Source organism: Echinops telfairi, unplaced genomic scaffold, assembly GCF_000313985.2.
Source record: "Echinops telfairi isolate 266 unplaced genomic scaffold, ASM31398v2 ScPeMD7_70;HRSCAF=299, whole genome shotgun sequence".
Lineage (NCBI taxonomy): Eukaryota > Metazoa > Chordata > Mammalia > Afrosoricida > Tenrecidae > Echinops > Echinops telfairi.
In genome coordinates, this window is record NW_022103968.1 from 54,582,690 (window position 1) to 54,608,421 (window position 25,732).

General features: G+C 37.6%; 1 protein-coding gene across 1 annotated transcript in view; it reads left to right on the forward strand.

Annotated features, from left to right (window-relative positions):
- The first annotated feature begins 2,053 nt into the window (after positions 1–2,053).
- REEP3 (receptor accessory protein 3) overlaps positions 2,054–25,732 on the forward strand; it is a 57,250-nt gene continuing 33,571 nt past the window's right edge. Inside the window, exon 1 of the mRNA XM_004701122.3 lies at positions 2,054–2,120. Within this exon, the coding sequence (XP_004701179.1) occupies positions 2,061–2,120 (60 nt within the window). The 5' untranslated portion in view covers positions 2,054–2,060. The remainder of the gene's footprint in view (positions 2,121–25,732) is intronic.

Consider the following 25,732-nt stretch of genomic DNA (forward strand, 5'->3'; position numbering starts at 1 on the left):
CTGTTCTCCCTTAAGAATGGTTTGCCCCTTGTGGCTTGCTTTCAGTACAGCATGAAAGGGGAAGGAGAGGGAGAAATCCTTACAGGGGAGAACCCTGATAAACACCACTTCAGGCCTGGTGATCAAGGTTAACAAAAGTCATGTTGCTAGCCTGCGCCTCTTCTCTATAATGGGATGAGTGGTACTTTACTTCTGTGGTCTTCCTTCCAAAATTCATAATCCCAGTTTAATCATGAAGAAAACATCACATTTCAATCGAGGGTTAGCCTATAAAATATATGAACAAAGGCTGGACTTTAGTTCATGAACCGTGTGTCATTATTGGCTCATTTGACCCAAACCCCTTGCCGTCAAGCTAGTTGATTCTGACATTTGGCAACCCTGTATACAGGACAGCATGGAACTGTTCATTAGGTTTTCCAAGGCTATAAAATTTGACGGGATCAGACTGTTACAGCTTTCTCCCTCTGGTTTCAAAACTCCAACCTTTCAGTGAGCACCCACTGCCTGACCACTGCACCATCAGAGCTCCTTGTTGACTCACTAATTGTGACATGTGCACCACACTAATGTTAGCTGGCACACACTGATGGAATAGGGGAAACGATGTGAAGTATATGATAAATACATGTACTATCTCTGCAGCTTTTCTGTAAAACTATTTTCAAATAACATGCTTGTTTTTAAAAACAGACAAAAAGACATTCCACACTCCATGCAGCAAAAGATTAGTAAATACTTGAAAAATACATTAAGCTTACTGGCATTCAGAAATGCAGATTAAAACAGATGTGAGGTTATTGTTTTTCTCCTATATATCTGGCAAAGCCTCTCCTTTAGGATTATTATTATTTAACATTAATGGTGATATCCACTGTGTAGAAATTTAAATGGAAGCAGCTTCTCTGGGGGACATTTTGATAATAGGTTAAAAACCCTAACCGTGTCCTTATAAAGTTGCAACCTTGAAGCCAGGAAGTGACCATCAGTGCACATACTAAAAAAATGTGGTTTTGGGAAATGTTGTGAACAATAGGAAAAGCTCATAAATTAACCAGAGCCTATGAACATGGAATTGTTTATGTAAACAATAGAAATCTCACTATGGGGTGCAGTGCAGACATTAACACTAAAACCATAGAATAATATTTGAGGCCCCTCAAAAATGTCAATTATAAAATCTATACTCAATTATACAGTTCTGTGATTATCCTTTCATTTTATGTGTTTATCTCTTAGATCTGAAATTGGGTGAAATAATCTTAAAACATGGTGTTAAATTAATTGTCTTAGTGATTTAAAGCTACTTCACAGCACCTTTGAAGAATTATCTTCATGTGTTATCATAAATGTATAAGCTATCACTCCGTAGCCACAGTGTCACACTTAGAAACCAGTGCTGCTTAAATTGATGGCAACGAAGGACAGCATTTTCCTTACCACAAATTTGTGTCTTTAGGGTTATTATGCACACAGATAAAAGTACAATATACATTAAAATGCTCTCTGTAATTACCTCTGACTGGTGGGATTGGGACAATTTTTATTTTGTTTCTGGTGACTTTCTTCAAGGAAGTGTGTGTGTGTGTGTGTGTGTGTGTGTGTGTGTGTGTGTGAGATTAGGAGGATTAAAATATTTTCAGAAATAGAACACTTTATTCATATGATATTGAAACATTATAATTATCTTTTTGTAGAAAGCATTTTTCAACTTTGATTTTATGAGTGGGTATAGTTTATACACAGGAGCCCTGATGGCATAGTGGTTATGAATTGGCCAACAGTTCTAATCCACCAGATGCTCTTCGGAAGAAAGATGAGACTTTCTACTCCTGTAAAGAGTTACAGTCTCGGAAACCCACAAGTGTAGTTCTACCCTGTTTGATAGGGTCACAATGAATCAGAGGTTGAATTTTGAGTCAAGCACACAGATTTACACTGTCATGTGTTTCCCATGAACTTTTAGCTGTTGTATAAGATGAAGTTTTCATGAGTTGTTAAAATGATAGTTGTGTTTGATTCCTATTCTCATACTTTTTACTTTTAGGTTGGTGTTTGGAATGCTGTATCCTGCATATTATTCATACAAAGCTGTGAAAGCAAAAAATGTGAAAGAATATGTAAGTATAGTTTTATGAATACTTAATTCAGGCTAACTGTACAATGACATATGAAGTTAGAAAATGTACCATTTTTTTAGAAATAAATGTAATGTTCTGACATAAAATAATGGATTAAGTAATAAAACCAGTCTTTAAAAAAAAACTAAATAAACTAATTTTGATGACAACTCCTAAGTGGTCTTATAAAAATGGGTCACTGCCACTGGCCTTTAAATAAATGTGTGGTTCTCAAACTGAATAATTAGAGATAGATTTTAATTTAGTCTATAAATTCCTGAATATTCAGGGGTTGGTTTGAGGAATTGTGGTGTTCTTGTTTGTTGTTAACTTTATAAATTTATTGGTACACTGAGAATATATATCTCTGGGCCCAAAGTCTTTTTCTTGTTCCATAAGAAAATATAGCCTCAAATATGCAGACACCTTTTCACTACTGACAGTTACAATCTTTTTTTCCTCCATGAATCACGCTGTATTTATAATGATTTGTTTTTTATATATCACAGTTGGTATAGTTTACTCTGTGTGGTGGAATGAATTTTCAGATAATAGCAAAAATATACAATACTGTTAGATGGTCAGCAGAGGTAATTGATCTGAGGTAACCACATCAGTAGCATGGGCTCTTCCCCACCCCATGTGACATTTGCATAACGTAAATCAACTATTTTAAAGTGAATAATTCCTTGGCATTTAGTACAGTCACAATATGTTTCAGCTACCATCATGGATTTACCTATTCTGAATATTTCACATGAATGGAATCATATTATATGTGACCTTTGCACCTAGCTTCTTTCACTTATTATAATGTTCTTGAGATTCAGATACAGTGTAGCAAATATCACCTCTTCATCCCACTTTATGACTAATACCCCATTGTATGAGGCAGTCAGTCAGTCCCTGTGGTACAAATGACTACAAACAATGCCTACTTGCCTTTTAATGTTATGTAACGTGCCTTCAGTGTGAAATGATATCCGCAATAAATTCTTCATCCAAATCACGTGCACTTGCTGCACATGCAGCTTTTAAATTATTGATAAAAGTTCGGGTATTTTCTTATACTACACTTCACTGACATCAACTCAATTCTGACTCTTTGCGACCATGTAGGGCAGGGTTGAACTGCTCCTGTGGGTTTTCAAGACCAACTTTTACAGGAGTAGAAAGCCTCATCTTCTACCTGCCAAGCGGCTGGTTGGTTCGATACCCTGACCTTGTGGTTAGCCCCTCAGTGCTACTCCACCAGGCTTATATACAAAGATCCTTCAAAAATTAATGGGAAACTGGAGTTAAAAGGCAATGCAAATTTTCCACGAACTTTTTGAAGCCCCTTTGTATACCACATTTTCTTTTTTTTCCCCAATCATTTTATTGGGGCTAATACAATTCATCACAATACATAGATCAATTGTGTAAAGCACACCTATGCATTTGTTGCCCTCATCATTCCCAAAATTCGCTTTCTTCTTGGGTACCCAGAATCAGCTCATTTTCCTTTTTTCCCTTCCCCCTCCTGTCCCCCTCCCCCATAAACCCTTGATAATTTATAAATTATTATTATATCTTATATTACACTGCCCAGCGTCTCCCTTCACCCACCCCTCTGCTGCCCGTCCCCCAGAGAGGAGGTTATATGTAGATCCCTGTGATCAATTCCCCCTTTCTACACCCCCGCCTTCCCTCCTGTTGTATACCACATTTTCATCTATTGAAGATTATTTGAGTTGTTTCCATTTTTTGCTATTATGAGTAGTGTATTATGAACAAGTATGTACAAAGATTTATTTGAGAACCTGTTTTAGACATATAGCCATAAATTCTTAAGAAATCTTGGGGGGGAAATTAAAAAAAAATTTTTTTTTTAAATCTTGGATGGTAATCTTTTCATGCAACTTATCAAATGATCAAAAATTATTCATTACCTTTCTGTTATTTCCCCCCTCCCTGTGGAAACTTGACATCTTTTAAAACAAGCCCATTTGGAATTTTTATGGTCTTTTATTATATTAAACTAATTTTGAAGTGAAATTTATACAAATCAATTAGAATGGTAGAATACATCTTCTGCCTGACAGAAGAAAGAAGTTAGTTTGTGGAATTCTGAACGTTTTCTGTTCCTTTGTCTTAGTCTCCTAGTGCTGCGATAACAAATATAACACCCATTGGTAACCTTCATGAACAGAAATTTATTCTTGCACAGTTTTGAGGCTACAGGTCCATTTTCAGCTATTCAGCAAGACTCTGCACTCTCTGTGTTGGCTGTAGAACAAGGGTGGGGAGCACTTGGCCTTGTGGGCATATAAGGCGCATGAAATCATCAATGCCAACTAACATCATTTGCATCACGAAAGAGAAGCAGTTGCAGCCTTAACATTGGGGATGAGCTAAGTAAAAGTTTGCCCTCCTTTTTGTCTCTGGCTGCCCGAGCGTCTTCCACCATCATGAATGGCACGGTAACTATCCGGACCAGGAAGTTCATGACCAGCCGACTAGTTCAGTAAAAACAAATGGTCACTGATGTCCTTCATCCTGGGAAAACAGCAGTGCCTAAGACAGAAATTCATGAAACACTGGCCAAAATGTACAAGACCACACCAGATGCCACTTTTGTGTTTGTATTTAGAACCCATTTTGGTGGTTGCAAGACTACTGGCTTCGGCATGGATTACTATTCTTTGGATTATGCAAAGAGAAATTAACCTAAACAGAGAATTGCGAGACATGGCCTGTATGAGAAGAAAGCAATGCAAGGAACGCAAGAACAGAATTTAGGCGTACTGCAGAGACCAACGTTGGTGCTGGCAAAAAGAAAGAATAAAGATTCTGCAGTGACTTGATCAGCACTGGTTATGTGGATTTTTCACTAAAGAATTAATAAACTATAAAATCTTTTTTTTAATAATAATTATAAAAATTTTTAAAAAGTAAAAGTTTGACCAAACATGTTAATCTTTAAGATGATAATTTTGTATGGCCTGCAAACTCTGTTATAAATATCCAAATGGCCCTGGACAGTAAAAAGGCTCCCACTCCTTTTCTTTGAGGACCAGGATACCCCTGACCCAAGCCATGGTATTTTCAGTCACCTAATTGAAGAGCAACAAAGAATCAATGCATTTGAATTGTAGTGCTAGAGAAGAATATTGAAAGTACCACGGACTGACAAAAGAACCAACAAATCTGCCTTGGGAGAAATACAGCCAGAACACTCCTGAGAAGCAAGCCTTCCTCTCTCTTACTTTGGTTATGTTATCAGGAGAGACCCTGGGAAGGAGCATTATACTGGGTAGACATGGGCTGAGAAAAAGAGGAAAAACTTTGTGACCAATTCTCATTAAATAACTATTTCTTTTTTAAAAAAGGGAAAACTTTGAGGAGATGGACTGGCACGGGGGCTGCAACAATGGGCTCAAACCAGAATAATTGCGAGGGTGGCCCGGGCCGGACTGTGTCTCATTCTGTTGTATCTGGGGTCACTATGGGTTGGAAACAACTGGACAGCACCTAACAACAACAACAACAACAACAACAACAACCCTCGCTCTAGAGGAAGGTCTCCCCTCGTCCCATTCAGCCCCTCTAGCCCAGAGCATTCCACCCACTCAGGTTATGAAGCCAAGCCCTATTTCTAAGCATGCTTTCATTCACAAGTACAGGGATAGGGTTTCAGCAAATCTTTTCTGGGAGGACACAATTCAATCTAGAAACTTTTATCTAGGACTGGTGAAGTAGTCATAAGCAATGGAAACACATTAAATCCTATAACCCCAAATCCCCACTGCTATCAAATTGATTAGGACTCATAGTGATTCATAGGCTGTAAATCTTTATAGGAGCAGAAACCTCATCTTTCTCCAGAGGAGTGGACCCTAAGGTGAGCAGTCCAGCACCTACTGACAGCACCACCAGGGCTCCGATTAGTAATTTTAAAGTGACTTTCTAGTTGCCCTAAAGAGATGTGAGGAATGGTGCAGAGGGGTAAGCACTGGACTGTTTACCACGTCAGCAGTTCAAACATAGGGGAAGATGAGACTGACTGCGCCTGTAAAGATTAATCGTAGAGACCCTACGAAGAGTCCTGCTCTAGGCTGCCGTGAGTTGATATCTACTCTGGCGAGGAGCTTGACTTTTTGTTTCATTTTAAATAGACACATTTAAAAATACACTGTGATAAACACTTCGAGTATTGTTTCACAGTAGCGTCCCGCATTATGTAGTCTTCAGTTATAATCTCTAAAAGTGATTCTTAAGAGACATATAGAAAGAAATTTCTTTAATTCCCAGTTTCTTTTTATTTACTATATAAATGGAATGGAAAATGTGGATACATATATACAAAATACAACCCAGCTTTTTGTATTACTGTATTCAGTAGACATACTTATGTAGCATAGTAACACTTCACAACTTTGCACCTGTCCATAGATAACACCTTACTGTATAATATTTTAATTTACTTAGAATTCTCTTTTGAAAGATAGAATAATACATTTTCAAACACCATGATAATTTGAGCTGGAGAATATACCACTGGCTACTGCTTAGTAAATGGGATATTTAGTAAACTTGATGGCACTGTGAGGTAGGTAGGTTTCAAACACACAGCTCTCTGCAGGAAAAAATGAGGGTGACTGGTCTCCTCAAGATTTACAGTCTTGGAAATCTTGTACAGGATTGTTATGAGTCAGAATCAACTCAATGTCAGTGTGCTTAGTTCTGTTTTTTTTAATGGTACTATGTAGTATGAGATCTTTCTCAGAATCAAATTGACCGTACAGTTGAAGTATAGGGTGATATATTGCACCCAAGCATTCGAGAAAACCAGGATGTGCAATAACTAGTTATCTGTGTGTGTCTTTGGGTATGTATTTATCTTCCAAAATCTGTTTGCCTTTTTTTGTTGTTGTTGTTGTTGTGGAGTAATGAATGAGAAAAGCCAAACTAGAGACACAAAGAAGCACGTGACTGGACCTGGGTTGATAATTACATGACTATTAACTCTATCACAAATGAAAATAGAGCTAAAGGCAAACAGGATGGAGAAAGCATCTGCTTTTGACAAGGAATTATGACACAATTCTGAAATCCTCCCAGTAATAAAGTTATTTGCCATCAAGCTATTAGACAAAACTGAGATGTCATCTTGGAATAGTAATAACAGCTTATTTTTATTTACTTCCCTATCAATTTCAAAATACATTTATGTGTGATTATATTAATTTCTTTTTGCTTCTGTAACCAATTACCACATACCTGTACCTTGAGTTGACTCCCAACTCCAAGCAACCCTGTGTGCAATAGACTGAAACACTGCCTGGTCCTGCACCATTCTCACAATGGTTATGTTGGACCCCATTGTTGCAGCCACTGTGTCGATCCATCCCATTGAGGGTCTTCCTCATTTTTGCTGGCTTACTTTACCAAGTATGATGTCCTTTTCCAAGAATCGGTCTTTCCTGATAACATGTCCAAAGTATATTAGGCACCATCCTTGCTTCTAAAGAGCATTCAGGTTTGTTTGTTCTTCTGACAGTCCATCACACCCTCAACATTGCTCACCAACACCACAATTAAAATTCATCAATCTTTCTGTAATCTTCCTTATTCATTGTCAACCTTTCACATGCATATGAAGTGATTGAAAATACCATGGCTTGGGTGAAGTGCACCTCAGTCCTCAAAGTGACACCTTTGCTTTTCAACACTCTGAAGAGCTTTTGTGCAGCAGATTTGCCCAGTGCAATGCATCATTTGATTTCTTGACTGCTGCTTCCTGTTCCACTGAAACCTGATCACCTTGGTGACCCTGCTGCTATTTGTATTTGAAATATGGAGGGCGTAGCTTCCAGCATCACAGAAAGCTCAGTATGATCAACAGAGAGATGCGTGGTGGACCATATACTTAGTGTCTTCAATACAACACAAATTTATTTTCATCCAGCTCTAGAAGTCAAATGTCTAAAACAAGGCTACGCTTCTGGAGGCTGTAGAAGAGAATCAGTGTCCCTGTCTTTTCCAGCTTCTATCTAGATGCTGCCCATATTCCTTGACTCCATTCCTTTATTTTCAAAGCCAACAGTGGTCAGGCTGAGTGCTTCTTACACAGCCATCTCAGTTTCTCTCTCTTCTGCCTCTCTTGTGGTTTACCTGGATAATCCAGGATAATCCCCCAGCCTCCCACCCCAATCTCAAAGTTAGCTAATTAGCAACCTCAATCTCATTCACAACCCGATTTTCCCTTTACAAACTAACATAGTTACAAGTTCTCAAGGTTAGAAGTGGAATTGTGGAAAAGGGCCATTTTTCTGCCTATCACAATAATATCTCACTGGTCCTTATTACAACCCTATAATGTATGCATGTATACATTCATACATATTACAAACTCAGAAGTTAATGAATTTATGCAAGTTCTCATAGATTATGAAGACAGAAGGTCAGAGGTCTTCTGTTACTAACATTTTATTCCTTCTTTTCTACCATGATAGATAAAAAGGGAAATCAGGATCCAAGTTTCACAAAGAGTTGAAACAGCTTTCACAGCTTTTGAGGGTCACAACCATATGGTCATTTCCAAGAGAAGCAATGAGACCATTTACCCAGAACTAGGCCAGTACCCATTAGTATCTAAATCAACTGTGTATAAAGAGTTTAAATAAGAAATGAGAAGTTTTAGAAAGCTCTGTAAAGTCTTGGCAATCTTATAGGTAATTCCTACCTAAATTTATCTCAAAATAATAATAATAATTGATAATCATTTTCTTGTACTGACTTTTTTTTTAATCGTTATATTAGGGGCTAATACAACTCTTATCACAATCCATGCATACATCAATTGTGTAAAGCACATTTGTAAATTCATTGCCCTCATCATTCTCAAAACATTTCCTTTCCACTTAAGCCCCTGGCATTAGGTCCTCATTTTTCCCCTCCCTCCCCACTCCCCCTTTCCTCATGAGCCCTCAATAATCTATAAATTACCATTTTGGTACCGACCTTTTAAAGGAGTCTGAGTGTCAACCCAATTTTGCCATCCAGTCTAACTTCTGACTGTAATTACCAGTTTTATCAGAAATCTGACCTCATAAAGTTTTTCTGTATGGTAATTCTGCCCAATTTTGGGCGTTTTATAGTTATGGTTTCTTAGTAAAATTTACCTTAAAATTGCCATTATATTGTTAATAGCCCTATATAGTATCTAGTATTATATTATTATTTGAATATTCATTTGTTGCTTTGTTGTTATATGCTCATACCTAGAATGGTGTTGTTAGGGTGTTAGTTCCAACAGCACAGAATACCACCCAGTCTTGTGCCAGCCTCAAAATTGTTCTTGTGTTTGAGCCTGCAATTTATATTGCAGTCACTATGTCAATCTGTCTTGTTGAAGATCTTCCTCTTTTTTTGCTGTACTACAATATTTTTTGAATGAATGAATTAATGAGAAAAGAATGAAGAGTTTGCTTTTAATCGATATCAGATATTAAATTATGTTGATTAAGTTTGTTTTTCCTCTTTGATTCTATTAGTGAGTAAAAGTTAGTAAGTAAACTGTTTGGTCTGAATCTTATGCCGAAGTCCAGTTTCTCTGTGGTATTTGGTTATGACCTAAATTCCACTGATATCTACTTCAAAATTATTTTCGGAAAACAAACATTTTCAGTTAATTTACTTCTTCCCACTCTAACTACTACCATTCCCCTTAAGCCTGCAAATAGTAGATTGCACCTGATAAAACAGATGCTGTGTTCAAATCAAAACAAATGGAAAGTGCTGTATATTTTGGCAACCTTCCTTTCTTCCTTTGCCTATTTTTAAAACAGAGCTTTCCTAGGATATAATTTCCTGTATAGTGTGGCTGATATGGCCTCCTTAAAGTCTTTCAGTCTAGCAGTAATTGAAATGTAAACTTTCTGAAGATTTAGTATGGCTTCGAAAATTTTTTCAGGCTCTTAACCATCTTATGACTTGAAAACCGAGCGCTTACTTCCAAATCATGTATAATTGCCATAGCTTTTCTAGGAAGCTAATGTTCTTATTCTAAGAATGTTGAAGAAAGTGGCAAGAAGATTAGCTAACAGAATTTAAAAATCAGACATTTACTGTGTGCTACGATTTACTGTGAGCAGGAGAAAAAACAGAAAACTCCATAAGAGTGGGCCTTTAAAGGGGCTATAAATGGCATCCACTGACTTTGTTTTCGAAAGCAACCAAATCCTTGGGTGATTTGAAAATGAACAAACACATACTTCATGCCAGTTCTACACTTTTTGGTGATTAGTAAATTTGAAATTGTTTTAGAGTGATGAAAGGGGGAAATGTATCAAATAATTTTTCTTTACTATTAAAATATTTACCAGTTATATTTTGATATTTTTGGTTAAAAAATATTCATTTGATTTAAAAAGTTTTAATAATTACAAAGGTATATTATTTATACCTTTGTTTTTAATAAATACAAAGGTATAAGGAGTAAACTACTAATTAAGATGTGATTTTTACTGAATCTAGTTTTGTTGGACCATATGCCTATCTCTCCATCCCCTATTTTGTGTACTTATAATTTAGGTTTTATTTTTATCAAAGCTGTACTATAATGCAAAAAATAACATCAGTTTTCCAATGCTTATGTTAAAAAACAGTTCTGAACCCTACCCATTGCTTCTCTTTAAAGATAGTGGCTTTCATCTTAATCTTTACGTGTTTGTTATAGATTGAATTGGATTCACAAAAAATCATGTTGAAGTCCTAACCCCTAGTATTTTTAACATAATCTTGTTTGGAAATAGGGTCTTTGAAGATGTTATCAGTCATATTAACATGAGGTCATCCTTGAGCTGCCTGGATCATAATCCATCTGATTGATGTCTTTTTTTAAAAAGGAGAAAAGACAGAGGAAAAAGACCATGTGCTGATGAATTTAGGCTTCAGTAACAAGCCAAGGAATACCCAGGCTTACCTGAAACCATATAAAGGACTGGAAGAGAACTTCCCCTATAGTCTTCTTAGAAAATGTGGCTCTCTTGACACCCTGAATTCTGAATACTAGCTTCTAGAACTGTGAGGTAATACACTTTTATCCCCATAAAAGCACTTTTGGATATTTTGTGGTTCTTGTTAAAACAGTACTAGGAATCTATTGTTTAATTCCATATTCTAAATAACATGCATAGATAGTCATAGCATATTCTTTTAGAAGACTATCATTTGACTTCCTACTCTGAAGATTTATTAGTTACCTAATGCTGTGTGTACTTGCGTATTTATCTACAGCTTCCCAATATTCCCAGTACATTGCAATTTGGGCTGGATAACTGTTTCATATTTAGATTCTTCAGATTAAGTTAGAAAGAAGCAATACAATGCACAGATGAGGAACACAGCATGTGGAATCAGGCTGCCTGGATTTTCATCCCAGCCTTACTCTCATAACTAGCTATAATTTTGAGTTATTTGACCTTTCTGTGTCTCAATTTTCTTGTCGGTAAAGTGAATACAGTTCAAAGAGGGCAAAACAGCAGTTTAATCAGACACTCTGCCATCCTCCTACAGCAGAAGTAAGAAACCAAGTGATACAGTTACAAATGACCATAGCAGAACCCAGAGCAGCAAACTGAAGAACGAAGATTAGATCAAACACTGAATGGAAGGAGAAACCGTAAAAGGAATGAACAAGGAGACATACAAACCATTTTGCTTCCTTGTGGTCTATGATGTCAGCTGGGGTCCTTAATACAGTGAAACCAAACTGGTGGGGTACGAGCAGAGTGTTCCTCCATTTTGCTAGTTCTTTGAGTTGTATGTCAAATCTAGGGCTGGTCACACTACACTTGCCTAAAAGATTCACAGTTTGCCCAATTCCATTATGATCATCAGTGATTTCAAATTATCAGAGGTAACCATGATTCGTCATCACAGTTAGAAACTGACCATTGGCTTCAAAGCACATGTTTATGAATCTGGTATTTGCCTCTTTTCTGGCATCTTTCATATTTATAAAAGCATTGGCCAAGATGTTCATAACACACCATTGTGGTGGCCTAAGGAGCTATGGTGGCATAGTGGGTTGTGCACTGGACTGCTAACTGAGAGGTCATCAGTTTGAAAACACTAGCCGCTCCACAGGAGAAAGATGAGACTTTCTACTCCCCTAAAGAATTAGTCTCAGACATGTTGTCCCCACACTGGATCATACTGCGACAGACGACAATACTGGGGACACACGGCAGATCAGCAACAGGAGCAAAGCCAAGCCACAAGGCCCCTGAAAAGCCCCCAAAATAGACTTCAGGCTAGAAGGGGCAGCTCCCAGAATTCCCTCAGGACCAGTGGGAAGACAGTCATAAAGGTCAGTGGACAGACCTGGAATTATGTATGGTTGTTTGGTTAAGCTTTTGTTTGCTTTTTGTTTGGTCTCTGTTGTTGCTGGGTTGCCTGCTTGTATAAGATAGGCATAGGAAGCAAGCTTGAGACGAAAGCAATGGGACGGATGGTCCTGGAGGGACTGGGGGAGAAGGAGGAGGGGGAAGGAAGCAGTGAGAAAACGCCATACACAGGGGAACAACTAGGGAATTAAAATCAACAAGGAGGATGTAGAGATCCTGGGGGTGTTGGAGCAACAGCAATCTAGCTAAGAGGAATTACTAAGAGCCGGAAGTAGGGCGATCATGATGGTGGGGCAGGAGGAAGGTAAAAGGAAGCAGAGGAAAGATCTAGGAAGCAAAGCTATGGAGAGGTATAAGCATAGGTGTGTACATATGTAAATACATTAGTTCATAAAAATAGAGGGATTGGCATATGTACATATATTTATGGCAATACACTAAGATAGTGGATGGACTTTGAGTCTCTGCTCATATCCTCCCTCAATGCAAAAACACTAACACTTTGTTCTAGCAATCTGCATTCTCTGATGCTCACCCTCCTGGCATAATCACTGAAGACAAAATGGGTGCACAAGCAAATTTGGTAAAGAAAGCAGATGGTGCCTGGCTATCAAAAAATATTATAGCATCTGGGGTCTTAAAGGCTTGAAGCTAAACAAGTGGCCATCTAGCAGAGAAGCAACAAGCTGCATGGAAGAAGCATACCAGCCGGTGCAATCATTAGGTGTCGCTGGACCAGGTAACAGGCATCACAAGTCCCAAAACAAAGAAAGGAAGAAACATTGTTGAGAAAGAGAGGGGCCAGGACAGATACCCAAAGCCCATCTGTAAACAGTGGCACATCCTCTCACACAGGGGTCACAGGGAAGGGATGAGTCAAGCAGGGTGGAGTTAAGCACTGATAAAACACACAATACTCCACTGGTTCCCTGAGGCTTCCTCACCCCCAACCTTCAGACTCCAGTTCTGCCTTTCACTGTAGGCTAGACCAAAGCATGTGCATAGGTACAGCTAAGAGATAAGAGCCCACCATGACACACGGAATCCAGGAACAGGAGTGGGAATAGCGATGCCAGAAGGGTAGGGGGAAGGGAGGGAGAAAGGGAGAATCGATAGGAATGATCAACACATAACCACACACACACACACACACCCCTCCAGGGAGAGAAACTGGGGGCGGTGGGGCGGAGGGTAGAAAGGGAGACAGCATTCGGTATACGATATGAAAATAATTTCTAATTTATCAAGGGTTCACGAGGGGGTGGGGTTGGGGAAGGAGGGGAAAAAGAGGAGCTGATACCAAGGGCTCAAAAGAAAGTAAATATCTAGAAAATAATGATGGCAACATACGTACAAATATGTTTGATACAATTGATGTATGGATTGTTATAAGAGCTGTAAGAGCCCCCAATAAAATTATCTGTAAATCAATTTTTAAAAATTAGTCTCAGAAACCCACAGGGGTAGTTCTACCCTTTCTTATTGAGTCACTCACTATGAGTCAGAATTGACTTGATTCAATGGCAGTGAGTTTGTTTTTTTGTTTATGGTGGCTTGGGAAAGTGGTAGAAAGATGGATCCTATGATATTCCCTGACTACTTTCACATTTTGCCTATTGAAGGAAGTCTCTTTAAATTTACTTAAGGTAAATTAGATGTATCAGTACATAACTTCAGTGCTGAATCAATGAGGAACTGTCAGAATCCTCAAGTGACTTACATTCTAAAACAAGTACTTCATGGTCATCTCAGGATCATTACAACCCATCCACTTTAAGAAACAAGTGTGAGATTTGAATAGGATTGTATGATTGGAGGATTTAAAGGGAGTGCTTGACATCTTTGGTTCTGCAGTTTTAGAATATGAATTAGAGTTACCTGTGACCTCTTTGAAAACACCCTGATGGCACTGTGGATTAGGCAATGGCCTGTTAACTGCAATGGGTGGCTTTTAAAGTTCAATGGCCACTCTGTGGGAGAAAGATGAGGCTGCCGGCTCCCATAGAAATTTAGTGTTAGAAGCTCTACATAGGGTCACTCTGAACCAGAATCAATTCAATGGCAGTAGGATTGGTTTTGCTGTAGGGTTTGACTTCTATGAAAGAAATTGGGGAAATTGCCATAATTTTCACTCTAGCCAACCTCAGCTGACCTATCCTTTTATAGTTTCCAATGCACACGCTTTAGAAAACATACACAAAGAGGGATGGGGTGGGTAGATCTCACAATAGCATTTAAACTTAAGAGACTAATTTAAACTTTTGTTAATATTGAGGAAAAATTTTACTAACTGTAGTGCCAGTGGAAATAGATGTTTTAAAACTAATGACATGAACAGTTGTTACCATTAAAGGAAAATGTTGCTAAGAAACAAATTAGAGGAAGGAATAGCTACCTCCACCCTAAGCCCTCATGAGAGAATAGCTTCTAATTATAAAAACTACAATAACTGAAAAACTCACCTGACTCCATCCTCAGAGTGGGGAGAACTGTGTTCACGGGTAATTCTAGTGTTCCCTTAATGCTGTGCTCTCTCTTACCTGATTAGAAACCCTAGCAGCACTACTTGAAGAAAATCTTCAGTACATTCTGAAAGGGAGCGATAATAATTAACTGTTAGAGAAAATTAAAAGTGCAGAAATGGGTTTAAATAAAAAGTAATACCATAATTTGTTGACTTTAATAGCTTGACAAAGGCTTTATTTTGAAGAGGAAGGAGGAAAACCAATTTAGCTTTCAATTCACAAAGCAAGGAAAATCAAAACCAAAAATAAAGTAAAGATGTAGGATAAGTTAGGAAGAAAAATATGCTGAACAAAGCAATGTAAAAGCTAGCATGAATGTAAAAGCTAATAAAATACACACAGAGAGAAAGAGGAAATCAAAGGAATTTAATATCTAAGAGTTGTTCTCTGAATAAGTGTAATAAAATAAACACTTGAAGTAACTAATTTGTAGGGGAGAATCAAAAAAGTATGGACAAAATGGCGACTCCCCTCTCCTCCAAAAAAGAAGCTTAGGCAAGCAATACTAAGTATAAGTCACAAAGAAAATATTAAATTGTTTAACATTTTATTATTAAAAATAAACTATTTTAAAATAATATCAGACATACCTGATTTTTTCTCTCTCAAAGATCACCTTCTCTATGCAGTGAAATTTTCCCCATTTACAGGATACCAGCTTCTGCCTTTGGAGTGTTGGGATACGTACATCACTTTTCCATTACATAATTTTGAAATGCACTACTTTACCCACTACAGCTGTAATAATCAGATTGTCAGCCAGATTGCCATTATACTTTGAAAGGTTCTCCTAAAAATATAAAAGCTAGAGCTGTTTCTGAAGATTTTTAGCTAAGTAAGAGAAATCAAATATTTTCCCAAAACCTCATGCTATTTTTAAAGTACTGTATATACTCATGGATAAGCCAAGTTTTTCAGCATATTTTTTATGCAATTTTTGTGGTAAACTTAGGTGCCTCGGCTGATATTCGGGTCGGCTTATACTCAAGTATATAGGGGTATGAAAAGGTAATAGTTTAAAAATGGAAATGTAAAAAAGTATTCTCTTTTAAAACTATAAAGCGTATATTAAAGTATATTGCACCTATAAGTATCTTAAATTTTATATATTTCTTATCTATCAGAATAACTATAGTCTAATCCTCCCCACCCTGTTTTTAAATAACAGTTCCAAATGTGAAATTATGATGTAAAATATCTTTAAAGGGTCTTGGAACATCACTGAAATAGATTGAATAATTTATATTTTAGAATATTACAGTAACTCCCAAAAGGTTCCAACAAGTGGATTTTAAATGAAGATCTAACACCATTTTATTATAATCCACAGATCCTTGTTAACAAAAGTATAAAATAAGTTACTGGAGCACATTAGCAAAATTTTGCCATTGCATTATGACTGAGTCTGTTCAGACCAGTTCAGTCATGGCCAACAAAGCTAAACTAGAATGGGAGAAATTTCCATTTGAAACCCTGGAACAGAAGACACCGAAGAAGCATAAGAAACCTTTCAGGAACCTGATACAGGAGATGGGATTGTTGTCAGGACTATGGAAAATGATATATATACAAAAAGGTGATGTCTGCTGCCATCTTTGAGCAGGCCACCATTATTTTGGACTCCTCCTGTCAAGAGATTTTTCTTAGAGGGAAATTAAGTGTCTAGCAGCACATCAACCCTATAATTTTCCTTGTTTCAGTTACTGCTTGAGACGCTCACGTTTCACAAATTCCAGTACAACCTGATTTTGCTTCCTCAACTATGACTGATGTGGGAAGAACCAGTTTGAAGCCCTGATTTGAATGTAATTTCCTCCGAGTCATCAGGTGGCACAAGGTTAAATGCTAATTGAAAGATCGGTTCAGCAGTTCAAACCTACCAGGGACACCAAGATGCTTGCCATTCTCTGTAGGAGGAGATTAGTATTAGACAGTCTTTTTCCCTTGGGTACATTTTCTTTGGCAAGGAGAGGAGCCTCTAGGACAGCAGTTCTCAACCTTCCTAATGCCACAACCCTTTAATACAGTTCCTCATGTGGTGGTGACCCCCCAACCATAAAATTATTTTCATTGTTACTTCGTAACTGCCATTTTGCTACTGTTATGAATCGGGAACCCCTGTGAAAGGGTCATTCGACCTCCAAAGAGGTTGAGACCCTCAGGTTGAAAACCGCTGCTCTAGGGAATGGTGACTGCCAGATAGTTTTGGACTCTTTTGCTAGACAGACAACAGGGACATTTTTCATGGAGCACTGGGGTAGAAGAGTCTATGAGGCTATACTTTCCTGGGTAGTTTTCTCAGCTTTTAGATTCTCCATTGACAGCCACATATAGTGCCTCTACTTCCATTTTGTGGTGGGGTCTTTTGTTATTTAAGAAAATGATGATATGCCTAAACTGTGTTATGAAAATAAAGGCACACTTTAAATCTTTAAATTGGACAATTATCATACAAAACTGAACTTATCTTTTCCCCCAGTTCTGGTTTTGACATTTTCTCTGAGGGAATAGCATCACCTGCTTCTGGTAGACAAAGTTAGATTATTCACAGAGGTCAAGAATAGACCGAGATTCTGCATTTCAAACGAACTCCCTGATGATACCAATACTGTCGTCTATAGACCACTTTTCAAATAAAAAGGTTTTTGTACATATTCTTAACCCCAATTATATATGGGTGCTTCAAAAAATTCATGGGAAAATGGGATGAAAAGATAATGGAATCTTTCACAGTTTTCGAAGCCCCCGTGTACACCAGAATTACTCCTGCAGCATGCTTTCCCAATACTCAACTGCTTTCTCTCTGCAGATTCTCATGACAGGACTTAGGAACTTGGTTGTTTTATTTTCTTTGTTAATCCTCAGATGATTCTTATATACAACCAAATTAAAAACCACTAATTCCAAGGCATCTTACTTTATTTTAAAAAGGCATAATCACTACATTGTGCTTTTAAAATGTATTTCTTTATGCAGAAAGCACGAAATAAAAATGAATCATTTGTTTTATTAACATGTCTATATAGACAGATTGATTAACAGCTTAGGGTAAATTATAGAAAAATAATGCATTGACAAAATTGATTATATGATATAATTAATGGCAATAAGGATAGAAAGTGTCCATCCATGTTTTGGAATCGGCCCTGGACAAAATTTCTACTTCAGTGGAGTTTGTTTCCCTTTGGAATCATCACCTTTCTCGCAGTGCCCTTCTCCAGCTTTGTTGTGCCTTTCACCTTGTCCGTCTACTGCTTTCCTGGTGGCCTGCATGGTGGTACTGAGCCAGCCCTTATCCCGGATAGCCTGTGCTCACTCACTTACTTGCCTCTTTCTCTCTCCACTCATCCAAATCGTAACTTCACTTCTCCTTGTGAGAGTGATGGTACATGTTCTTGAAGGAAGGTAATTTAGTCCTTCTGGTTCATCCTCAAGCATGACAGAGATTTATTCTTCCCAGAGTGTTTTCTATGGGTCTTTGCTTTCTCAGAAAGATCATGTGGTCTTAGTATTGTAAAAGCTGGCTGTTATTGTTTGACTGCTTATTGTATGCTTAAAGTATAATGTCAAGCCTATGGCATAACGCTATAACCTAAAGAATGAAACATTTCAATCACTGTCAACCTTAGTTTTAACACTCACCTGTGTTAAAACTGAAATGACATAGTTAGTAGAATGTATTTTTACTTTTAATGGCTAGTTTAGGTCCCATGTGGACTTGGCAATATGGAAATGACTCTGTTAAGGGAGATGAAGCATTAGGGAACTCAAGGGCCTGCGAGGTGGTGCTAACTCTCGGAATAACTCACATGGGAAATACAATGGGCCAAGACTTGGAGAACACAAAGGGAAAGAAGGAAGTTTAGGATGGAAACTAAGACGACCAGTAAGAAGACTAAGCTTTTCCTTCTACTGGGTATTACTTTCCCGTGCTAAGAATCCTGGGAAATCCTATGTGCTGCTAGCAAAAGAGAACTGGGTCTCTCACAGATGCTTATTATCCTAAATAAATCAATAGAACATTAAATAACATAAAAAGTGTGAATTCTCAGCCTGTGGATAGAAGAGTTATTTTGGGACTGAGAGGTCATTCCTTCCTAAATTCTCCTCCTGGGAACAGTTCCCATAAGTTGTTCCTGCTTTTTACAGCTTATTTTCAACTCTCCTTTTTAATTAGTTATGATCTAGTTTTTAAACATTTTTGTACATTTCCCTCGTCTCAAGTTCCCCAAACTCTACCAAGGTCAAGGTTGAGGTACTTGAAGCTTTTGTGACTCAAAAGCACTGGGGACACCAAAGCAGGCTGTGGCAAAAGCATCCATTTCTAGTTAAAGGTTCTTTGATCATTACAATCTACCAAATTTTAATTTCCTTAACAAGACACATTGTTGAGTTAGCCCCAACTCATGATGACTGTATGCACAGTGGTCCGGCATCATTCCCTTAGATCAGTTACAAATCAAAACTGTTGTGATCCATAGGATTTTCATTGGCTGATTTTTAGTAATAGATTTTTAGACCTTTCTTCCTATCTGGATCAGTCTGGAATTCTGTTGAAACCCACTATGATACTAGCAGGTACACAAACCTCCACTGACAAGCAGGTGGTGGCTGTGCATGAAATGCATTGACTGGGAATCAAAACTGAGTCTCCCTCATACAAGGTGAGAATTCTTTCACTGAACTATCAATCCCTTATTAACATAGTATCCCAAGATTGGCGGTTCAAACTCACCAACTGCTCCACTGGACAATGAGGAGGTATTCTGCTCCCATAAAGATGCATAGCCTCAGAAACTCTATATAGGCTTACTGTGAATCAGAATCAACTCAGTGGCAGTGGGTACATGTATACAATATTAGATGCTGTCCTTCAGAGCTACAGGATATACTCTGAAGACTGGCAATGATAACTAGAAACTGCATATTAATAATTTTGCAAGGTCAGTATCTGAAAGTTTCACTCCCAAACATGTGAGGACTGAGAGCTCTAGAAAGTTTAAAAAACAAAGGCAAATAGAAGCAGTGGGGGAAAGTACCTCAAAGGTAAGGAAGCCCAAATTATTCCTAGCCTAGTATATTCACAAACACACACACACACCATCCCTTACATATGTGTCCCATGCTTTTTGTTTTAAATATATTTTTCAGACATGGTCTCTATTGCAGGGTTTGGATTCAGCTTAAACTAGTTTATTTTCAAGCATACTTCTAACTTGGCAGTGATCTGGGAAAAATCTCATAACTGAGCCATCTGGGTTGGATAAAAAGAGGGAGGTTTTCTATTTGATTTTTCACATTTTGTTCTTCTTTGTTTTTAATGGGGGGAAAATCATTTTGAAGTAGCCAGATTATTGCATAAAGTTAATGAAACAGAAGGATAAATGTTGTCAACCCTATACTGTTTCTAAAGAACTCTATGTTAGAAGTTCTTTCTGTTGTCTATGAAATGTGGTGTAGCTTGGGTGAATTGACTTGAGTGAATAACTAATAATGGTTAGAAAATAAAGTTCTCTTTGGGTGGTCTGAAATTCAGCAATGTTTCTTTCTTTTCAGGCTCAGCAAAGGTTTTTTTTACTTTTCCCAGTGAAACATATTTTAGTATTTTATGTTCAAGCTTATACTTAGTGTGGTTAATAATTCAAATCATTAGGCATATGTGATTTTTTAATTTTACTCAAAAGGCCAATTTTGTGATTCAAAGAATATATAATTAAGAGAAATTGAAAATGTGTTGGACCTCTAATAATATTAAAAACAACCTTGACAAAATAGACAAATTTGTCTTTTTAAGCTTCTGTTTGTGGTTCAAAGCTACTTGTTTGACTAATATAAATTCAGATATTAAAATTTAAGAGATTGCTCAGTAGAAGCCATCCTCTGTGCATGCTTTACCAAGCATGGTTGCTAGTTCTTGATGTATTAAGATGAGCAAGGTAGTTTTGGTCCTTCTTGGTATAACAGGAAAACAAGGGAGGCAGATGTTGTAGAAACAATTAACACAGATGTGCTACAAAGAAAGAGTACAATGCACAGATAGTACATATTATTGTTGGAGAGGGGGAGTGGAATTGGAGAAGTAATGACATTTCATTCATATGAGGCAGTGGATAATATAAAATATAGTATGCAATAAAATATTATTAGTAATGGTAGAATAAATGATTGTCCTGGCATCCACCCATTCATAACCTTTTACACAGACTATGAAAAGTTCATGGAAAAATTCCACTATCTTTTTATTCCATTTTTCCAGGAAATTTTTGAAGCCCCTAAAATAAATATACATATCTTCTTTATAAGCCTTTCTTGGGGATAGGAACTCTTTGACATCAAGGTTTACATATTTCATGTCAAAGGACTTTGCTTTTTTTGTACTAGACCATTAAGTAACAGTGAATTAATGTTTCACATTTGTTACTTGCTTTACCGTATAAATATAAATTACTACAGTGACATAATTTAACATTTATTATTATTGATATCACTATTATCACATTGGCCATAGCAAGAATAAATCATATAAAGATATGTTTTAAGACAAATATGTTTTCATTAATAGATAATTATTAACCACAAGCCATGGCTCTTATAAATCTATGCCTCCCACTAGAACATGATATTGATCTATATTAACCTTTGCAGTGCTCTCCTTCTGGGATGGAAATCATGAGGCTCCTTTTACAATTGCCTTTCTTTTTTTGTTTGCCCTGGCATCTAAATTGATCTAAATCAGTTTAATAAAAAGTGTATCTCCGCATATAAATTACAAAAACATCTTTTGTTGAAATCTGTTAAAAGATTATGAAGTTAGTCCTACTTTTCTTTCTGCATCAGGGGTAGGTCAACGCATCTCTGTCCAATGAAGCATAGTCTTTTGATAATACGTTTAGCCTACGTGGATGTCACACTTGGTAAAGCAGACTGTCAGTGAAAAAGAAGAACATTCTCAACACGAGGGATGGATACAGTGCCTACAACAATGGGCGTAATACAGTTGTGAGGATGGTGCAGGGTCAGGCAGTGTTTCATTCTGCTACACAAAGGGTCCCTGTGAGCTGAAGTAGACTCCAAGGCACCTAATAACGTGGGTACATGCATTTTATCATGTTCACTTGGGTTTAAAATATCTTTTAATTCCATTGAGAGAATAAAGCTAAGAACACCATACATGACTGCCAGGGTTTCTGGAATGCTAAACCTTTAAAATCCTTGTGGATTTTGCATAATAGTAAAGTACATGTTGACTTGATCATCTGATCTATGCATTATGTAAACCAGGAGGTAACTTTAGGTACTATGATGTTACATCACACATGACTCTCTATAATCTTCAGAGGAATTCGCTTAATTACTAGAGTATATTCTCTTAGAAATTAAATGCATTGATTTTATATAATTTAACATTGCATTTGAGAAATCTCTCATAGTCTTTACTAATTCTTGTATTCCTCTAGCTACAAAAAAATGTATGAATAAAGTACTTCATAATTGAAAATTGTGACTACTCTCAAGAGGAGTTTATTGAAAAACAATTAGGGATATGACAATATCTTACTTTTAAGTTAGCCCACTTTATATGTATTATGTATCTTTTTGAGTACTTGTCTTTTTTAGGTCAGGTATTAGACACAATTTTGAGGAAGAAAACACATAAAGCAAAATAAGCAAAATCGATCAGTGGTCCACTATAATATTTTTCATGTAGTCTTCCCATCCATCTCTGTGCAATTTATTACCTTGTTCTTTTACTCAGGATATGCTTACTTTTAAAATTACATATATTTCTAATAAGTTAACTAATATATGAGTTTATTGAAAAGTAGATGGAAATTTTACTGCCAAAGTCATATGTACTGACAGTACTAATAATAAATTCACACAACTAGAAGCCACACTTGCTGAGAGATCATAGTAATATTTAAAATAGTATTTCTCTAAGGGTGATAGGAAAATATGAAAATGAATAGTCGTGCTGGATGTACAACATGATGAATGTAATTAATTTTTTAAATCATTTTATTGGGGGCCCTCATTCCTATCACAATCCATACATACATCCATTGTGTCAAGCACATTTGTACATATGTTGCCATCAATATTTTCTTTCTATTTGAGCCCCTGGTGTCAACTCATTCCCCTTCCCCACCCCACCCTCCCTCCTTCATTAACCCTTGATATTTTTTTTTCATGTGTTACACCAACCGCTTTCTCCCTTCACCCACTTTTCTGTGTCTGTCCCACTGGGAGGGAGTTTTATGTCGATCATTGTCATCGGTTTCCCTTTCTACCCTCACCTTCCCCCTACCCTCCTAGTATGGCTACTCCCATTATTGGTCCTGAGGAGTTTATCTGCCCTGGATTCCCTGTGAGCTCTTAACTGTACCAGTGTACATGCTCTGGTCTAGCCAGATTTGTAAGGTAGAATTGGAGTCATGATAGTAGGGAGGAGGAAACATTAAAGAACTAGAGTAAAGCTGTATGTTTTTTAGGTGCTATACTGCACCCTGACTGGCTCATCTCTTGCCTGTAAGCCTTCTGTGAGGGGATGTCCAATTATCTACAGGTGGACTTTGGGTCTTCACTCTGCCCTCCCCCTCATTCACATCATTATGATTTTTTATTCTGGGTCTTTGATGACTAAAACCTGATACCATCAACACCCGATGATCACACAGGCTGCCCGGCTATCAAATATGTAGTGTCTGGGGTCTTAATGGCTTGAAGACAAACAAACGGCCATCTAACTGAAAAGCAACAAAGTCCACATGGAAGAAGCTCACCAGCCTGAATGTAATTAATTTCACTAAACTGTACATGTAAAAAGTACTGGAATGGCAAATGTGTATATATCTATTGTGTGTGTGTGTGTGTGTGTGTGTGTGTGTGTATATATATATATATATATATATATCACATTTTTTAAAAAGTAATTGACTCAGCCCTAATCTGCTGCATGAGAATTTCAATCATTCTTACCAACCAGTTTCTTCCCAAATACTTATGAGAGTTTCCGGAGAATATCTCGTCCTGGCTGTCTTTGAAAAATAGAGCACTCTTCTCCATTTCTTTCTTGATCATTGTGGTAATAGCACCTATTATTACCAACACAGGCTATAGCTTAACACAGATAGCAGCAAATAGCACCTTGACAATGAACCAGTGCTGTTGTGGACGCAGAATCAGTGAATTATTTAATGTGGCTCTTCTAGACTAAGTATAACTCCCACCAAATGACGTTTCCCTGAATGGGTCGGGTAAGAAGATGAGCTAAGATACTGATAAGGTTCACCTGTGAGTAATTGTGAACAAGATTCCCTGCAGTACCACCCTGTTGTGTATAAAATGAACCCTCTGAGAAACAAGAGGAGGGATCTCATTACTAGCAGAAGCCAGAAGTGGGGGCATCCTCTGGACCCAAAATTCATACACAGTGAACTTCCCATATGCTCCACCCACCGGCAGAGGAACAGCAGCAGAACCAGGAGCCAGAGAATGGAGCAGAGTGATAGACTTCCCAACCCACAGAGCAAATAAACTGAGTGCTTTTGTGAAGGCTTAGGAGTGGGCTGCCTCTTGGCACTTATTGGGCAAGTTGTGCTTGTTGACCCAAGGAAGTGGAGCTGAGGCTTATGGGAGCAGGGTGCCTCTAGACACTTAATTCAGGGATTTGGGTTTGCTAACTCACAGAGCTTGGGCTGAATGCTTTCTAGTTGAGGTTTACAGCAGAGTGGTATGCTCCTTTGGGCATTTATTAGCAGACCTGAAACATGTCCTGGTTAACAACAACCCTGAGCATTTATCACTGGCATTCCAAGGTGTTCACTTTCTTAATAAGCCCTGTAATCGTGATATTTGACTGTACATTCTCTGTGGCCATTATAAAGCAGATTAGATCCTGGAATAAATTATAGAACATTAATAAACTCAATGCAGTCGTCTTGCACTCTTGAGCTCCCATAGATATTTTGCAGTATTAGAACAGGAAAAACTGACCCCTAGATTAGGACATTCAGCTTGATAGAAGTAGAGTATCAATGAGAATGAGGGAACCCTCAGTGAGATGGACTGACATAATACTTCAACAATGGACTCAAACATTCCAGTGATCTTGAAGATGGCACAATACCAGGCATTGTTTCTTTCTGTTTACAAAAAGTAACCATGAGTCAAAGCCAATTTGATAACAATAAACAACAAAACAGTAAGCTCCTGTATTAATAATAGGTAACAATAATGAAATGGCTGAAGGAATGTAGATGTTTCTTTCTCATATAGCATTCCAGGATCACTGTCCATTTCAGAAAGGATTTCTTATGCAGCCATTTAAGGACTTGGGTTCATCCCATAGATAACACACTGCATCCAAGGGTGTCCTGCTACCTGCCATCCCATCTAGCACAAAGGAGAAATATATGGAGGAAACACACCTGCTTTTCTAAGGCCTCACTCAGTTCATCTCTTGATGAGAACTAGACACATGGCCCCAGCACCTGCAGTGGAGTGAGTGGGAAGCTGACAAGTATTGTTCCTGCCTAAGCAATCACTTCCCAGCCACAACTGTCTGATAGCTTTGATGGACAGGAGGATGTCACCACCACACCTCCTATTCTAGACCTTTTATTCAAACTGCTAACTAACTCAGCAGTAAGTACTCACTGCTACAAGTATTAGAGGGCATCACTGGTCACAT